The sequence below is a fragment of the Stenella coeruleoalba genome, assembly GCF_951394435.1.
Source record: "Stenella coeruleoalba genome assembly, chromosome: 6".
Lineage (NCBI taxonomy): Eukaryota > Metazoa > Chordata > Mammalia > Artiodactyla > Delphinidae > Stenella > Stenella coeruleoalba.
Window position 1 is genome coordinate 120,856,866 of NC_137151.1, and position 17,261 is coordinate 120,874,126.

General features: G+C 38.6%; 1 protein-coding gene across 4 annotated transcripts in view; it reads left to right on the plus strand.

Annotated features, from left to right (window-relative positions):
- GIGYF2 (GRB10 interacting GYF protein 2) overlaps window positions 1-17,261 on the plus strand; it is a 126,641-nt gene that overhangs the window by 63,416 nt on the left and 45,964 nt on the right. For all 4 annotated transcript variants that reach the window (XR_013828852.1, XM_079925062.1, XM_079925064.1 and 1 more), the window contains 6 exons: window positions 6,519-6,698; window positions 10,097-10,314; window positions 10,407-10,569; window positions 10,663-10,851; window positions 13,848-14,044; window positions 15,027-15,186. Coding sequence is in view for 3 of the 4 variants with exons in the window: in XM_079925062.1 (XP_079781188.1) it covers window positions 6,519-6,698; window positions 10,097-10,314; window positions 10,407-10,569; window positions 10,663-10,851; window positions 13,848-14,044; window positions 15,027-15,186 (1,107 nt within the window). In the remaining variant the exon portion in view is untranslated. The remainder of the gene's footprint in view (window positions 1-6,518; window positions 6,699-10,096; window positions 10,315-10,406; window positions 10,570-10,662; window positions 10,852-13,847; window positions 14,045-15,026; window positions 15,187-17,261) is intronic.

The following is a 17,261-nucleotide window of genomic DNA, read 5'->3' on the forward strand; positions in this document are numbered from 1 at the left end:
TGCATCTTGGTCTGATGGCTCTCCCAGCCTTCCCTGGCTTCTTCCCTCCTTCCTTTCATGCAGGCATTTCCCATAATAAAATCTTTGGATGTTTAAAAAAAAAAAAAAAAGATGGTAAGGTTGACTCAACCCTTGTGGTTATTATGAGGATCGGATGAGATATATCAATGCATTTTGTCAACTGTAGTGTATCAAGTCATTTGTTTACATGTGTGTCCCTCGACTGTGGACCTGGAGGGTAGGTGCTATGTCTAAGTCTCTTCTTTATTTTCAGCCATATGTCTTTAACTGTATTCGTTCATGGAGAAAGCACTCATCTTAATGTGTGCAAGAGGTATGAGTAAACAAACAAACAAAAAATGGTAAAGTAGTACTGTTTCTCTGGGAAAATATTTGGTAGTACTTACTGAAGTTGAATATACCTTATGGCCCAGCAGTTTCACTCCTAGGTAAATATTAACAGAATTGGAAATACATGCTCACCAAATTTCACATCCAGGAATGTTTATAGCAGCACAGTTTATAATAGCAAAAAACTAGAAACAACCTAAATCAGTAGTAGAGTAATACATTGTGGTCTGTTCATACAATGAGATCCCATACCACAGTGCAAAAGAACAAGCTTCTGTTCTCTGTAACAACGTGGATGAATTTCCCGTAATGTTCAATGGAAGAAGCCACACATACTACAGAATGGGAGAAAATATTTGCAAACAAAGCGACTGACGAGGGCTTAATTTCCAAAATACACAAACAGCTCATACAACTCAATAACAAAAAAACAAACAACTCAATTGAAAAATGGGCAGAAGACCTAAATAGACATTTCTCCAAAGAAGAAATATGAGTGGTCAATAGTACATGAAAAGATGCTTGATGTCTCTTAATTATTAGAGAAATGCAAGTCAAAACTACAACGAGGTACCACCTCACACCAGTCAGAATGGCCGTCAATAAAAACTGTACAGGGGCTTCCCTGGTGGCGCAGTGATTGAGAATCTGCCTACCAATGAAGGGGACACGAGTTCGAGACCTGGTCTGGGAAGATTCCACATGCCGCGGGGCAACTGGGCCCATGAGCCGCAACTACTGAGCCTGCGCGTCTGGAGCCTGTGCTCCGCAACAAGAGAGGCCGCGACAGTGAGAGGCCCACGCACCACGATGAAGAGTGGCCCCCACTCTCCACAGCTAGAGAAAGCCCTTGCACAGAAACGACCCAACACAGCAAAAAATAAAAAAATTAAAATAAATAAAATTTATGAAAAAAAATACTGTACAAATAACAGGGAATTCCCTGGTGGTCCAGTGGTTAGGATTCCCAGCGTTCACTGCTGAGGGCCTGGGTTCAGTCCCTGGTTGGGGAACTAAGATCCTGCTAACCATGAGGTGCCGCCAGAAAAAAACAAAACCAAAAAAATCTCTACAAATAACAAATGCTGGAGAGGATGTATGAGAAAAGGAAACCCTCCTACACTGTTGGTGGGAATGTAAGTTGGTACAGCCACTATGGAAAACAATAGGGAGGTTCCTCAGAAGACTAAAAATAGAATTATCATATGATCTAGCGATTCTACTCCTGGGCATATACCCAGACAAAACTCTAGTTCAAAAAGATACATGCACCCCTGTGTTCATAGCAGCACTGTTCACAATAGCAAGACATGGAAGCAACAGATGAATGGATAAAAAAGGTATGGTACATATATACAATGGAATACTACTCAGCCATAAAAAGGAATGAAATAATGCCATTTGCAGCAACACGGTTGCAACTAGAGATTATTGAACTAAGTGAAGTAAGAAAGAGACAAATACCATATGATATCACTTATATGTGGAATCTAAAATATGACACAAATGAACCTTTCTATGAAACAGAATCATGGACATAGAGAACAGACTTGTGGTTACCAAGGGAGAGGGGGTTGGGGGAGGGGTGGAGTGGGAGGTTGGGATTAGCAGATGTAAGCTTTTATATATAGAATGGGTAAACAATAGGTCCTACTGTACGACACAGAGAACTATATTCAATACTCTGTGATAAACCATAATGGAAAAGAATATTTAAAAAAGGGTATGTATGTATGTATAACTGAATCACTTTGATGTACAGCAGAAATTAACACAACATTGTTAATTAAACAACTATACTTCAATAAAAAAAAGCCAGACGTAAACTGACATTCCATTTATATAAAAAAGGTCAAAAATAGGCAAAACTAATCTTTGGAGATAGAAGGCAGGATAGCGTTTACCTTGGTAAGGGCCGATTGGGAGGACATGAAGACTTTTGAGAGGTCCTGATAAATTTTTTTTTTAAATCTTAGTAGTTAGGTGGATATATATTGCTTTGTGAAAACTCTGAATTGTACATTTATGATTTGTGTACTTCTTGATATGAATGTTATACTTCAATAATAAGTTTTCATTCATTCATTCTTCTATTTTTGGCTGCATTGGGTCTTCGTTGCTGCACGCGAGCTTTCTCTTGTGGCGAGCCGGTGCTACTCTGTTGCTGTGCGCAGACTTCTCATTGCAGTGGCTTCTCTTGTTGCGGAGCACGGGCTCCAGGCGCGGACTTCAGTAGTTGTGGCTCATGAGCTCTAGAGCGCAGGCTCAGTAGTTGTGGTGCACGGGCTTAGTTGCTCTGTGGCATGTGGGATCTTCCTGGACCAGGGCTCGAACCCGTGTCCCCTGCATTGACAGGCGGATTCTTACCACTGCACCACCAGGGAAGTCCAATACTGTTTTCTTAAAGGTAGGAGGAGGAGATGAGTATGGTACATTTAAAAGTCCTTGAATCCTTTTCATCCTTCTCTTATGAAAATGACAATGATGCCTGAACGCAAAACTTTCTTTACCTTGCACTTATATGTGGGATATGTTTGGCATGTCAGAATTACATTATTCTGTTTTTCCTTGGTTTACTGGAGAAGTTGTCACCCAGATCTTTCTGTTTCAGTTATTCGTTATGCAACATTTGATATATCAAAAAATATATTGCAGTTTTTAGGAATTATTTTGTAGAAACAAGCACTTGGTAACAAGATCTGAACTCCTTTGTTATAGAATTTTTGAACTGGAATTGGCTAGTGTTTGTGTAAATTCAGATGGCTACCTCAGTAACACACACACACACGCACGCACGCACGCACACACACACACACACACACACACACACACACACACACACACACCCTCTTCCATATTAGGAATGGGATCTTTAGTCAAGGTGTACAGGAGACAATTTAAAATCAGGTCTATGACTCCACGATCTTCATTCTTTCTTTAGTACTGTGCTCCTCTATATCTTCAAAATTTCTGTCACAAATCCTTTTTGGAACAAAGAATGGCATAAATAGTCATTTAAACTTTATGAGGTACAGATTTTCCAACAGGTTGAGAATTATGAGATTGCAGTAAGCAGAAAAGCAAGTTTTTTCTTCCTTTAGTTTCCCTATTTTACCCTATCCTGTCCTTTATATTTTTCTTATTCCTAGGTACCAATATGAAAAGTATACGTAGGACTTGACAGTTATGAAGGTTATAGAAGCTGCTAGTTTAGAAAACAATGCAGACAAATTATTCACATAAAGGGAAATAAAGTCAGCAAACAATCTGAAAAATCTTTGATGTGAAAAATTCATATTCGAGCCACATTAGTATACCATTTTACAACCATTAAAGTAGAAAAGCTTCAAAAGACTAGCAGCACTTAGTTTTGAGAATCTAAAATGGTCTGGTGGTCTTACCTACCCTTTTTTTGAGGAGGAGAGAAAGGTATGCCAACGTATGAAGTCTGTCATTTGACCTAGTAATTTTACTCTTTGAAGTTTTTTTTCAGAAGTAGTAGTTCAGAAAAACAAAACACATATGCACACAGATATTTCTTCCTTGTTATCTAGTTCTCAAAAAGTTAGTTACGATGCAAATGTCCACTGGGGAATAATCTACTAGATAGTGCAACAGCTGCAAGGTATACCTGCTGTGTATCCATTTATATTATCAGTAAGATGTATAATCACAGAGAATTATTTGCTATTTAGATTACAAAATAGTGGGTACACTGATTGAAACTACATTTTAAAGATGTTATGTAAAAACTAACCACAGATATGTAGAGTTCTATTTCTATGGTTGAGGAATTACTGGTATTTTTATTTTTAATATCTTTAATTTTTTGCAACTTATCATCTGTTAGAAAAAACTGTCATGACCAGTTTTTGATGCGTTAAGCATTTTGCCATTAATGGGTTTCCTTTGCTTATTTTGGTACATTCATTACTTCTCAAAGATGTAGTGTAAAAGTAGATGAAAAAAAAAATTAAAAAAAAAAAAAAGTAGATGAAAATCAGTGTTTTGACCAGCTCATCCATCAGGCGATTGTATTCTCAATATGCCTGGCACATATTGCTTGTGACTGAATGATTTACATATGTTAAAAGTCATTTGCCATCACTTATCAATTTATATGCATTAGGGATTTCTTTGTTTTAAATTTCTCTTCTGTGAGTATAGCTGTATTTTTCATCAAGTCATATAATGGATGTGGGCTTTGTAAAATGTCTCATCCCTTCTTATTCTGAGCAAGAGAACCTGGAATGTCTTCTGACCCTTCTAACCCAAGGGCAGACATGGAATGTATCTATACTTGAATTCATAAAACTTGGCACTTAGTGCAATATGCAATAAATATTTGTTAAATGAGTCAGAAGGTTAAGATTTGAATCCTGTGTCATTTAAATAGTGGTGTGTGATTTTGGACAATTCTCCTGGGTTATCTTTTTGAGCCTCAATATTCTCAGCTGTAAAATGGGAAAAATAATTTCTAATACTGAGTATTGTTATGAAGATTAAATCAGTTAAGTGAGTGTTTTTATTAACTGTGGCCATGTAACAAGTTACCCCAAAACTTAGTGGCCGAAAGCAGCAAACATTTATTTTCTCAGTTTCTGTGGGCCAGGATGGAGCAGCCTAAGCTAGGTGGTTCTGGCCTGTGTCTCTCATGAGGCTGCAGTCATCTCAGGGCTCATCTGGGGTTGGATCCGCTTCCAAGCTCACTCACGAGGCTGTTGGCAAGCCTCAGTTCTTTGCCATGTGGGCTTCTCCACAGGGCTGCCTCACAACAGGGCCGCTGGATTCCCTCAGAGAGAGCGTCCAAGATGGAAGTTTTTAACTTAGTATCAGAAGTGACATCTCATCACTTCTGCTGTATTGTTAGGAGCAAGCCAGCCCACACTTAAGGTGAGGGAATTACACAGAGGCCAGAAGTCAGGGATTGTTGAGGGCTGTCTTAGAGGCTGCCTGTCATAATAAGGGTATTTTGCCCAGCAAATAATTGTACCCCCCCATTCCAAGATTATTCTGTAATAGAATAATATCTTGTAACAACCTAATAACTGTTTGGGTGAACAGGATATGGAATCTTAATACATGTGAAATTGAATATAAGAGGATGACCAGAAATTAGAATTTCCTCATTTTCAAATGTACAATTTTTTTTTACTTTTAATATGGTTTAATGAAAAGAATTGAGGTTGTTACTGTGAGAATTTGCATATTTTATTGTTATAAACTGAAGGTATCAATGTATGTTTTGGATATTCAGCTACATACTTTAATGTGAGATTTTGGGTAATTTGTTGTGAATTGTAAGTGGTAGCACATGTGGTATGGTGACTGAAGAATTTGCACAGTTCAGAATTATCTTGTCCTTTGAAACCAGTTTAGTTTACTTGGCATAACAGGCTCTCTTTCACTGTTAATGTAACTCTTGAGTTGCATCAGGTTAGACATAGCTTAGCTTTGAATTCTGTTCCAGAGCAATTTGTTGTACGCCTGTAGTGTACTAGGTGCTAGAGTAAAGGAAAAGTAGAGTGCCTCCACACTCTGGTTTTGAGCTTACAGTCTGTTTTGGAATAAAAGAGAGGTTGAAGTTTACAGATATCCTATTTGGACAGAATCACCAGTAGAAGTTGATTAAATAAATTAAGTTGATTTAGTAAATCATGTAGTTAAAAATATTGTATGACTTAAAAACGGAAAAAAAGAAGTATATGCTGGTAAGGAAGGACTGCCAAGTGAAAACAGCGAGGGTACAAAACAACACATGTAACAGCCTGAGGGTAGTGCTATGTGAGTGTGAATGAGAGATCTGTATATATATGCATAAGTATAGCCATGGTCAGTGTTTGGAAGGCTTTATAAGAAACTGTTGATGGTGGTTACTTCTGGGGAGCAAGACTCTGGGGGGCTCTTGTGTAGCGGGAAGGTTGATTCAGTTTTCATTGCATGGCCTTTTAAAAAATGCGCATATTATTTTGTTTAAAAAAATAATTTCCCAGTCTTAGAACATTCAGCTTTGAGAAATGTGTCTAATAATATACACATATATCCACAGTTATTTATACTGCCTGAACGTTGAAATGGACACCTTTGCAGAAAAGCTTGATTTGAGCAATCAAGTCTGTTCAGAATCCTTGCTGGCTGAGGCTTATGTTGACTCATTTTCTTTACAGGGAGACCAAATTTTGAGGAAGGTGGGCCAACATCAGTGGGAAGAAAGCATGAATTTATACGATCAGAAAGTGAAAATTGGCGTATTTTTAGAGAGGAACAGAATGGAGAAGATGAAGATGGAGGTTGGCGACTAGCTGGATCAAGGAGGGATGGAGAGAGGTGGCGACCTCACAGTCCTGGTAAGAATTCTGCTGAGTAAAAGCACACAGGGGCCGAAATAGTGAGGATTTGGTGGGAATTGTTAGGGATAAAGTGGAAAACATAAACCAGCAAAGAAAAACAAGAGGGGTCATGTTTATGTTGTCACACTCAGTCTTGCTCCCACAAAAATTTTTAACGTAAAATATTCCCCACAGCTATTTAATTGATTAAAGTCACTTTTATTTTTCTGGGGCAGTGTGGTTTAATGGGAAGCACCTGCCCTTAACTGCAAAAATGAGAGAGGGTTTCATTCAGTTTTCCTAAATTTTTGAATCTTTTTTCAGCATGCGTTTTTCTTAGGTGATAATTATATGCTTACTTAGGAATATGGGCTCCCCCTGAAGTGAGTTTTTTTCCTGCATAAGAGAGGATTTATTCTTTTTTTCTCTTTTTGTCCTAAAAATGTGATTTCTGCTCATTTGAAGAATAAACTTTAAACCCAGGTCAAAAACATAATCACAAGTTTATTCTTTTGTCCCTCTAACTTTAGAAAAAGGAGAGAGAATAGTCGTGATTAGTGGTTTTATAAGTTCTTCTGTTTGACTCTTAAGAATGCTTCAAACTGTTCTTCCCCGACATTAGATATGTTGGTAATTGAAGACACTGGTGCTTTGTGTCAAAGAACGTTCCCTACCCAAGTGTTGATTCTATGCCTCATGATCATCAGATGCCACTGTAGTTTAAATCTTGGGGTCATGCAGAACTGAAGCATACAAAGAGTGTGTACATGTCTTTTGAATTTCACATGCGTAACATTGTTTTATCTATTGGCTATATGCCAAGGAAGCTTACTTTAATAGAGGAAGTTATAATAATAATGTAAACTGTTTTTATTTATTTTTTAAAATTAAGTTATTAACAAACCATTAGTCTCCGTCTGAGTTAACATTATAACAGGCATTCAGGGTGCTTTGTGGCGCTGTGGGTAGGTGGAAACTTAGTGAAGTTAATCTTTGGATAGAGTTATAATGCTTTTACCCCAACTCCTCATTGGCTGCCTCTTGGGTGAGTTTTCTGTTGTTAGTGGGCATTGTTTGCATCACAGTTATTTAGGCAGTTCTCATCAGTCTGTGTCATGGGCAACCGTCTGTTATAGTTCTCTTCAAGGCATCACGGCATTTTGTGCTGAGCTTGCCTGTAAGCAGAAGGGTTTGTAGACTATGTTCCTAACAAGCATTCACTGAAACAATGGACGGGATCTGGGCTGAGCAAGAAGAAAAATTCCAGCTGATCAAAAACAAACAAGGTGAATGTTTTGGAAGATGAACAGTGTTTCCGAGCCCAAACGTCTGATGTTGATTCTGTTAAAGCGAGTTAAAAGTAAAACTTTAGTGTTATATTCTACCACTTACCCTCCTCACCCAAGAGCTTAGATTTTGGATATATATAGTAGTCCTTTTTTTTTTCCCCCATCTTTTCTAAATCTTTCTTTCCAGTATTTGACTTTTCATGTCAGTTTTGTCATCAACTTGACAATTTTCCAAAATTTTTATCCATATATTTTAAAAAGACAGTTTGGGGGACATAAAGATGCATGGGGGGCTGAAAAAACACTGTAAATAGGCATTAAAAAAATACCATCTACTTTTTCAACCCAGCATATTAAAAATAAGTCTGATTATATCAGTTGTTATCAGTTACCCTTAACATTTTAGTTAATCCTTTATTAGGCTTTGATTAAAATTTTAAATATCATGATTTTGACTTATGAAAATAGTATCAAACTTTAGTTCTGATACAAGGTCTATAAAGCAGTGGTCTCAGTCTTAATAAACTAGAGATGTGCCTTATCTGCTAAATTTAGTTTCGTGAATAAAATTTTATTAACTATTTATGACAACAAAAATATTATGGTATATAGTTTTATTAAAGTATGGCTCACAGTTGGATATGTATGGAGTTGGGAGCATTAAGGACAGCTAAGCACCCACTCTGGGAGGTGAACTTAGGAAACTTAGTTAAGAGAGAAGAATGAGCCACATGCCTAGAAGGATAGATTTCTATCACAGTGCATACTTAGAAGTGAGAGTAGCAGACAGAGTACTCTGGAATTCAGCTTTTGATCGTGAGTACTTCTTTGGGATAATGACTCTAGGTTAACATTTAGGCAGTCTGGGTATAAAATTCCTTCATTTTCATAGAAGATAGTAAATTGTGTTTTGTTGTTGTAAGTAAAGTGTGGGAAGTGGGAGAATAATGTTTTCTTACCTTTTGTAAGTGGCTTATAAGATGCTACCTGTATTTGGTGTTTTAACATTTTGCCCTTCGGATTGCTGGTTTTAGCAAATTGGGCCTCAGTAGTATAGTAACATTTAACTGTGACCTCATTTCTTTTGCTGTCTCCCACAGAGAAAGCAAAGATACAGGTTAAGACATGTGTCTCCTCTTAAGACTCTCTTAGGCTCAGGTTTGTCAGATTTTAACAAGAACCACCCCCCCCCCCTTTTTTTTAGAGAGAGAAAATACCTTAATCTTAGGCATTCGTTTTTTGTTGGAAAGTAGATGTGCTACATAATATGCAAGGGTGGATTTAGGAATGTCCCTGGGGGTATTAAATTAAAACTCCCTAGGGAGAGTTAAGAGATGAGAGAAAAGGAAAAGGAGAGTAAGCATGTTATTGTGGAAAAAGCAGTAGAGGATGCAGAATTGGATTCTAGTTCTACTTTTCATTATGCACGTTACTTCTGCTGTCAGAGGTTTTGCTTCTTAAACTATAAAACTAGGATAGTGGGCCAAATATGACATGTCAGTGCTATAATTCCATGACTTTTTTTGGGAATCAGAATTACAAATGGGATCCTAGCGCTGTTAAGTGGACATGATGAGTTTGATATTATGAATTGACATAATATCATAGTATCCTGGATATTATTATATATTATCAAGGGAGCTGGTCTTATCCATAAAGAATGATATTTTCATCAGAAGAAAGAAAATGCTTTAAGACTTGCCAAAGGGAAGGCATGGACCTCAGTATGGAAAGATATCCAGTGCCGTAAGTCTGGGCTAGGAGTGGGCCACGTGAGTGGCCTAGCAGCATTTCAGTCAGATATCTAGAGCTTATTAAAAGTATGTACTTTGCAGAGAACTGTGTTTTAAAAGTGATTTGTTTTAAATTTATCTTTAAAAGCTTTAGAGTATGTTGTGTGACTCAGTAGTTAATGATGATAACTACTGTTGTCACTTAGTGATGGCGTATCATATATAATACTGAGCTTTGAGCTTCGTTTCATTTGCCTTATTTTCTCTTTAGTAGATTGATCCATTTGAATTTGCCGTCAGTTGTAGTTTTCTCCTTTGTTTCCTATCTATGGTTTTCTTTCTCAAATACTGTCGTAAAACTTTTCTAAGGTTTGTGTCCTCCTCTTCATCCCAGATGGCCCTCGTTCTGCAGGCTGGCGGGAACACATGGAACGACGGCGAAGGTTTGAGTTTGACTTTCGAGATCGGGATGATGAACGGGGTTACCGAAGGGTGCGCTCTGGCAGTGGAAGCATAGATGATGACAGGGATAGCTTGCCTGAATGGTGCTTAGAGGATGCTGAAGAAGAAATGGGCACATTTGACTCATCTGGAGCATTCCTGTCTCTAAAGGTAAGAAATTTGTTTCAAATATTATGACAGGTACTGACCTTCTTCCAAATCCAAATATGCTGTTAATCTTTGGCTTAATTTTCTTGCTACAGAAAGTACAGAAAGAGCCTATCCCAGAAGAGCAGGAGATGGACTTCCGGCCTGTAGAAGAAGGGGAGGAATGCTCTGACTCTGAAGGTAGCCATAATGAAGAAGCCAAAGAACCCGATAAGACAAATAAGAAGGAAGGAGAAAAGACAGACAGAGTAGGAGTTGGTAAGGCTCATTTTTGTCCTTCACTTTAAAAAAAAAAAAAAATCAAACTAAAAGTTTCCTAAGTTGTTAATTTAAGATTATGTCATGTTACAGAAGCTAGTGAGGAAACCCCCCAAACCTCCACCTCATCTGCTAGACCAGGCACTCCTTCAGACCATCAGCCTCAGGAGGCACCACAGTTTGAGAGGAAAGAGGAACCCAAAACTGAGCAAATGGAAAAAGCTGAAGAAGAGAGTCGGACAGAAAATAGTCTATCAACCAAAGTACCCAGCAGGGGGGACGGTATGTATTTATGAGAGGCAACAAGCCAAACTTGGATTTTGCTGGGGCCAGTGATCACCGATAAGAGAGGCTTCTGTTTATGCCTCTCTGAACTGCTTCTAGTGGTAAATTATTGGAATAGATTATTTTACCAGTAAACCTTCTCAAACACTGCTTCCCCTGTGTATCTATCTCAGAATTCATCAAAACAGAGTTAGAAGCAGAAGTATCATTTCCTAGGGTGCTATGTTATAGCCACCCTGGTATCAGTCAAACAAACTGAGTTTGGGATCCTCTGTGGTAGTTTGATTCCCATATCAGATTCCTTTTATGTAATGGCTATATGTGCATCCAGATGACACACCAGAATGCCATTGTTTCGAAAGAGGCCAAGATGAATCTGTGCAAGTCCATCACCTTTACTGGAGAATAAGCTTAAAGTGTATCTCCTTCTCCAATGTCATTATATTGATTTTAAGTTGCTCATATACCTTAGTAGGTAATATTAATGTTCATTCCCATGTTTCTTCTTGGACATAAAATGACAGTATAATGCCTGATATTGAAAGGTGAATTGATTTATTCATCATAAAAATTCACCCCCTTTAACATGGCCTAAGAGACCTTGCATGACCTGGCATCTGCCTCCCTCTGTACAGTTTCAGCACCATCTCTCTCTACTTTGTACTCTATTCACCAGCTTCACAGCCTGTTAGGTCCTGAAATGTGCCTTGTTCTCTTGCCTTTGTGCCTTAGCATATGCTTTTCTCTGTGCCTAAAACTTTCCCACCCCAAGTTCCCAAGCTAGGTTAGGTGTCTTCTCTTTCTTCTTAAACAACCAGCACTGTTTCTAACATAGCAATACAATATTATAAAGATCTGTTTATTCTCTTTTTTGCCCAGTAAATACTATTTTGATAGCTTGAACCAAGGATTTTTTTTCAGTTTTTTATGTCTATCATAAAGCTGAATGAATGAATTCAAGTATTTGAATCTCTACTGTATATACAAGGCACCATGGGACTTGTATGTTTTGAGACCTCTTTCATTTTTCAATTATGATGTGTCCCCCCACCCCCGCCCCAAATTACTTGTGGTTCATACTGTTAAATGTACATGCCTGGGGCCTTACTCCAGGAGATTTTAGGGTGGGATCTAGACATGTATATTTTGGGAAAGCTGCATAGGTGGCATTAAAGATGGAAATTCTGGATTTATAGTCTCTGGGGGAAATAAAGCATGTGTATATCAGTAACCTAGGACGAAAAGTAATGATAGGAATTTATGATTGGCAGACTCCTGGAATGCTTCAGGAATCAGGTGTCTTTGAGCTTGTCTTGGAATAATAAGTAGAATTTGGAGGTAGGTGTAGCTGGATGAATTAGGAGAGGGCATTCCAGTACTAGGTAGCAGTGAAAGCTACAGTGAGGAAGTAGGACTGATCCAGGTATGGGCAGGGAATCAGCTCCTGTTTTTATTTACATGAATTATGAGGTGTGAAAAGGAGGCTGGTGGGAAACACGGTTGGAACATATACTTGACAGCTCTCTGTGTAGGGTAGGTTGTGATGACAGATGGGCTGCTCTGTGACCTGTTGGTGCCCTGAGCAGTCACTGTGGTGTAGGCAGTGCACTTGTAAAGGGAGGTAGTGGCAGATGAGATTTCAAAGTAGAAATTGGCAGGACATGGTTACTGTTGTATATCAGGGCAAAGAAGACGGAAGAGTCAAAGATGAGTGAGGTGCCTGAGAGGATTATGGTATCCTTAGCAGAAAAAGAGTGGAAGTTGAGGAGCACATTTGGGAGAGGAGAGAACAAATTCAGTTATGAACATTGAGTCTGAGGTGTTGATGAGAAATTAGATAGCGATGGCCAGAGAGCATTTCTGAGTGAGGGGACTGCAGCTCAATGGGAAGAGTTTAGGGCCAGAGAGAATGAAAATTTAAAAGATTACACTTGTTAGGGGTGAGACAAATTGGACTGAGAATAGAACATGGATATTTCCTACTTTCAGAGGGTAGATAGAGAAGCCAGAGAAAAATCTTCAGAGGCAAGAATAGAGTGCAGGAAAATGAAGGAAGGAGAATGTTCCAGTTTAGAATTGGGAAGATAATGTCAGACTAAGGCTAGGTGACGGGGACTAGGAGGAGCTGTTGGATTTGGGGACTTTGGGTCACTGCTTATCTTTGGGAGAGAAGCTTTTCTGGGGGCTTGGGAGTGCAAGTCACGTTGTAGCGTGTGGTTGGTGGCGAGGTAGAGACAGGTTGTATAGGCTGTCCTGTTAAGTTTGGCAAAGAAAGGATAGAGCGAGAGGAACAGGAATTTGCAGAAGCTATCTGTAATTGAACAAACAAGGTTTCAAAGGGGAAACTGCAACTGTATCTAATTACTTCCATCCACCTTTCCTTCTTAAGAACCTGCATGCTGAGAGGTTAGAAATAGGAACCAAGACACAACCTCTTTTGCAGTCTTTATTCTTATTGCAGAGAACCTCCTGCACTGTATGGGTAGACTCTGAGAGCTTTTTGTTATCCTACAAAAGGTGTGGCATTGAATTATGTTAATAATAACTTGAAATGGGTACTTAGTCAAAATAATTGCAGATATTTTTAATAAAGGGTTTTATGCTGAGATGTGGCATCTTCGAGGAGATTTGCAGTGCTGTTTAAATTGTCTTTCCTATTCAGAGACATGATGTAAGGAAGGGATTGGACTGATTCTGTTTGTTTTCAGGAGGTAGACCTATAACTATTGGGTAGATGCTCTAGTGATACAGGTTGGCACTGTAAAAGGCCTTTCTGGATACCTTTTAATCGTATTTGTTGTCATCCTATGCAGGTTTTTCTGTCATTCTAGGGAAAAATACTACACTTCTCCATAAGAAGTAGCAGCAGTGTTCATGACACGGTTCACGTATCTGTTGAGCCCATTTAGTAAGCTGCCCGACTTGATAGTTATTTTTCATAAGAGTCTCTATATTTTAAAGGATTTTTATCTGTCTACATTTTTTTCCTCTAGAAATGGTTCCTGGTGTCCAGCAGCCCCTGTCACAGATTCCTTCAGATACAGCCTCTCCTCTTCTCATCCTTCCACCTCCTGTTCCCAATCCTAGTCCTGCCCTCCGGCCAGTTGAAACACCAGTCGTAGGTGCTCCTGGTATGGGCAGTGTTTCCACAGAGCCAGATGATGAAGAGGGTCTCAAACATTTGGAGCAGGTACAAATCACGTAATCCTTTTTTTTTCCCTCTCGAACTGCCATAAACATTGAAAAGCATTAAATGAATATTCAGAAATGGAATTTTTGTGCACTAGGTTTTGTGTACTGAAAATGTTGTTTTTATGTCTAGTATTTATTTTTATGAGTACTTGTCTTTCAGATCATTTAATGCTTTTAAGTTTCTGCTGTGTAGAGTCATTATATCAGGTTATTTTTTGCTCTTCTGAGGTTGCCCTTAGCTGTTTGCTTTTCTTTTTTCTTTTTGGAAATTAATGGAATGCCAAAAATGGCGAATACAAGGCAGCTGTGGATAGGCACTGTGTCTTCTATTTTTTGCCTAAAGTGTAACAGGGAAAATAGTTAAACTCTCAGGATATTACCATCGTATTCATGTCTCTAGAGTTCCCTAAGATTTTATATACTATTGTTTATATGTAAAGTAAATGATAACTTGCTTTCTACAAAAGAAATTCTTTTTTCTTCAGGGTGGAGTGGTTGGTGGCAGGAAATGTTGAAGAAAGGAAGAAAGGGAACAGTGTCTTAGTAAAACTTGTAAAAGATTTTATTTGTAATTGTTTTAATTGAACCTTTTGATCTGTTAATGCTCATGTTTTTTATAGGTTTAGTTTGTATAACTTAGGATTGTTTATTTGTCTAAATGGCACTCTTAAAGTGTGTTGATTAGAAGCTTGGGCTTTGATCCATACCAGCTTGTGTTTCAGTCTCATTTGGGTTTGCTTAATAATTTTGAGACCTTGAGCAAGACTTGACACCCTCTGAGCCTTAGTTTCCCCCTCTGTAAAATGGGGATAGTACCTATTTCATGGCATGTTGGACGAATTAAATTGTTGCCTGCTGCGTTATTTGTACAATGCCTCTCACAGATCAAGTAGTCCAAAAAAGGCAGACAATTTTTATATGTACAGGTATTAATTTAGCATCATTTGTTTCCACAATTCATTTTTTAATTTTTCCCTTAGCAAGCTGAGAAGATGGTGGCTTATCTACAAGACAGTGCACTAGATGATGAGAGACTGGCATCAAAACTGCAAGAGCACAGAGCTAAGGGAGTCTCAATTCCATTGATGCATGAAGCAATGCAGAAGTGGTATTACAAAGATCCTCAGGGAGAAATTCAAGGTAGGTTGTTCCATTCTACTTTATGTACAGCAGTATGCCATTACCTCCAGATTCTGTAGGATGGTAATTATTTAACGTTAATTTGTATACTAGTAGAACAAAAGTCAGTGCTACCGGCTTTCTTCATATATAGAAGGCTTGTTTATAGGTTCCCTCCATCGTACTTTACGGTTTCAGTGATGGGAGGGAGTCTAGTGAAAACAATTTGAATACAAGGCAGAATGTGATGACTAATATGATAGGGTTGTAAACAGTATGCTTAAGACATCCTCATTTCTGGCATGTCAGGTATTAACTAGGCAGTTGAGTTTCGTACATTCACTGTATTTCAGTCTCCCAGCCATAAAAAAAGATGATGGCAGCCATCTTGGAAAACATTGGTTGAATGTTTCACTGAAGTGGAGTTGATATCATAAATGATGAAGAACTATGTAAAATATCTGAAAAAAGAGTACCATATTATAAACTGATTGCTTAAAATATGTGTATGGTGCATGTTAGATTAGAATGGAGAGAGAATGCTGTGAAGGACATTTGGTTGATTTTTCATTTCTGCTTTTTAAGTTTTTGCTTATAACCTGAAATTCGTTGTTCACTCTGTTAGTGTCAGTTTCATGATAATGTTTTACCAAGTACAGCCTGTGACCTCTCTCTAACATCATTATTCTCTTTCTATCCTCGGTCCCCCTACCCTGCTTTATTCTTCTTCATAGCATCTGTCACTACCTGGCACTGTATATATTTGTTCATGATCTCTTCACATGCCTGTAGAATCTGTTGTAATTAAAACATATACAGGTGTGTGTTTTAATTTAATTTACTCTGAGATAATTATAGCTTCACAAGCAGTTGTAAGAAATAATATAGAGATTCCATGTACCCTTTACCCAGTTTCCTCCAGTGGTAACCTCTGACAAAACTGTAAAACAATACTACATCCAGGATATTTTGGGTTTTTTTAAATTTTATTTATTTTTGGCTGTGTTGGGTCCCCATTGCTGCACGCGGGCCCTCTCCAGTTGTGGCAAGCGGGGGCCACTGCTTGTCATGGTGCCTGGGCCTCTTATTGCAGTGACCTCTCATTGTGGAGCACGGGCTCCAGGCACGCGGGCCTCAGCACTTGTGGCACACAGGCTCAGTAGTTGTGGCTCACGGGCTCAGTAGTTGTGGCTCACGGGCTCTAGAGCGCAGGCTCAGCAGTTGTGGCGCACAGGCCCAGCTGCTCTGCGGTATGTGGGATCCTCCCGGACCAGGGCTTGAACCCGTGTCCCCTGCATTGGCAGGCAGTTTCCCAACCACTGCACCACCAGGGAAGCCCCAGGATATTGACATATTGATACAGTCAAGATTCAGAACAGACTCTGAACAGTCTTTAACAGAGCAAAAGTTTTAAATTTTGATGAAATGCAATTGATCAGTTTTTTTCTTTTATGGATTGTGCTTTGGGTGTTAAGAACTCTTTGCTGAGCTTCACATCCCAAAGGTTTTTTCCCGAAAAAATGTATAGCTTTATGTTTTACACTTAAGTTGGTGTTCCATTTTGAGTTAATTTTTATATAAGGTATGGCACTTAGGTCAAGGTTTATTTTTTTTGCCTATGGATGTCCAGTTGTTCTGGGACCTTTTGTTGAAAAGTCTGTCTTTCCTCTCCTGAATTGTTTTTATACTTTTGTCAAAGTTTAGTTGAGCATATTTGTGTTGGTCGATTTCTGGGTTCGTTATTCTTTTTTTTTTTTTTTATTTGTGGCCATGCTGCACGGCTTATGGGATCTTAGTTCTCTGACCAGGGATTGCACCCATGCCCCACTGCAGTGGAAGCGCAGAGCCCTAACCATTGGACTGCCAGGAAATTCCCTGGGTTCTTTATTTGATCGTTGTGTCTGTCCCTCCAGCCAATACTATGTAGTCTTGGTTACTATAGCTATAGAGTAAGTCCTGAAATTGGGTAGACTGGTTCCTCTTATCAAAAGAGCATTTAGTTTTTCTAATTTGCTTTTCCATATAAATTTTTGAATAATCCTGTCTATATTTACCAAAAATCTTGCAGAAATTTTAATAGGGATTATGTTAAACCT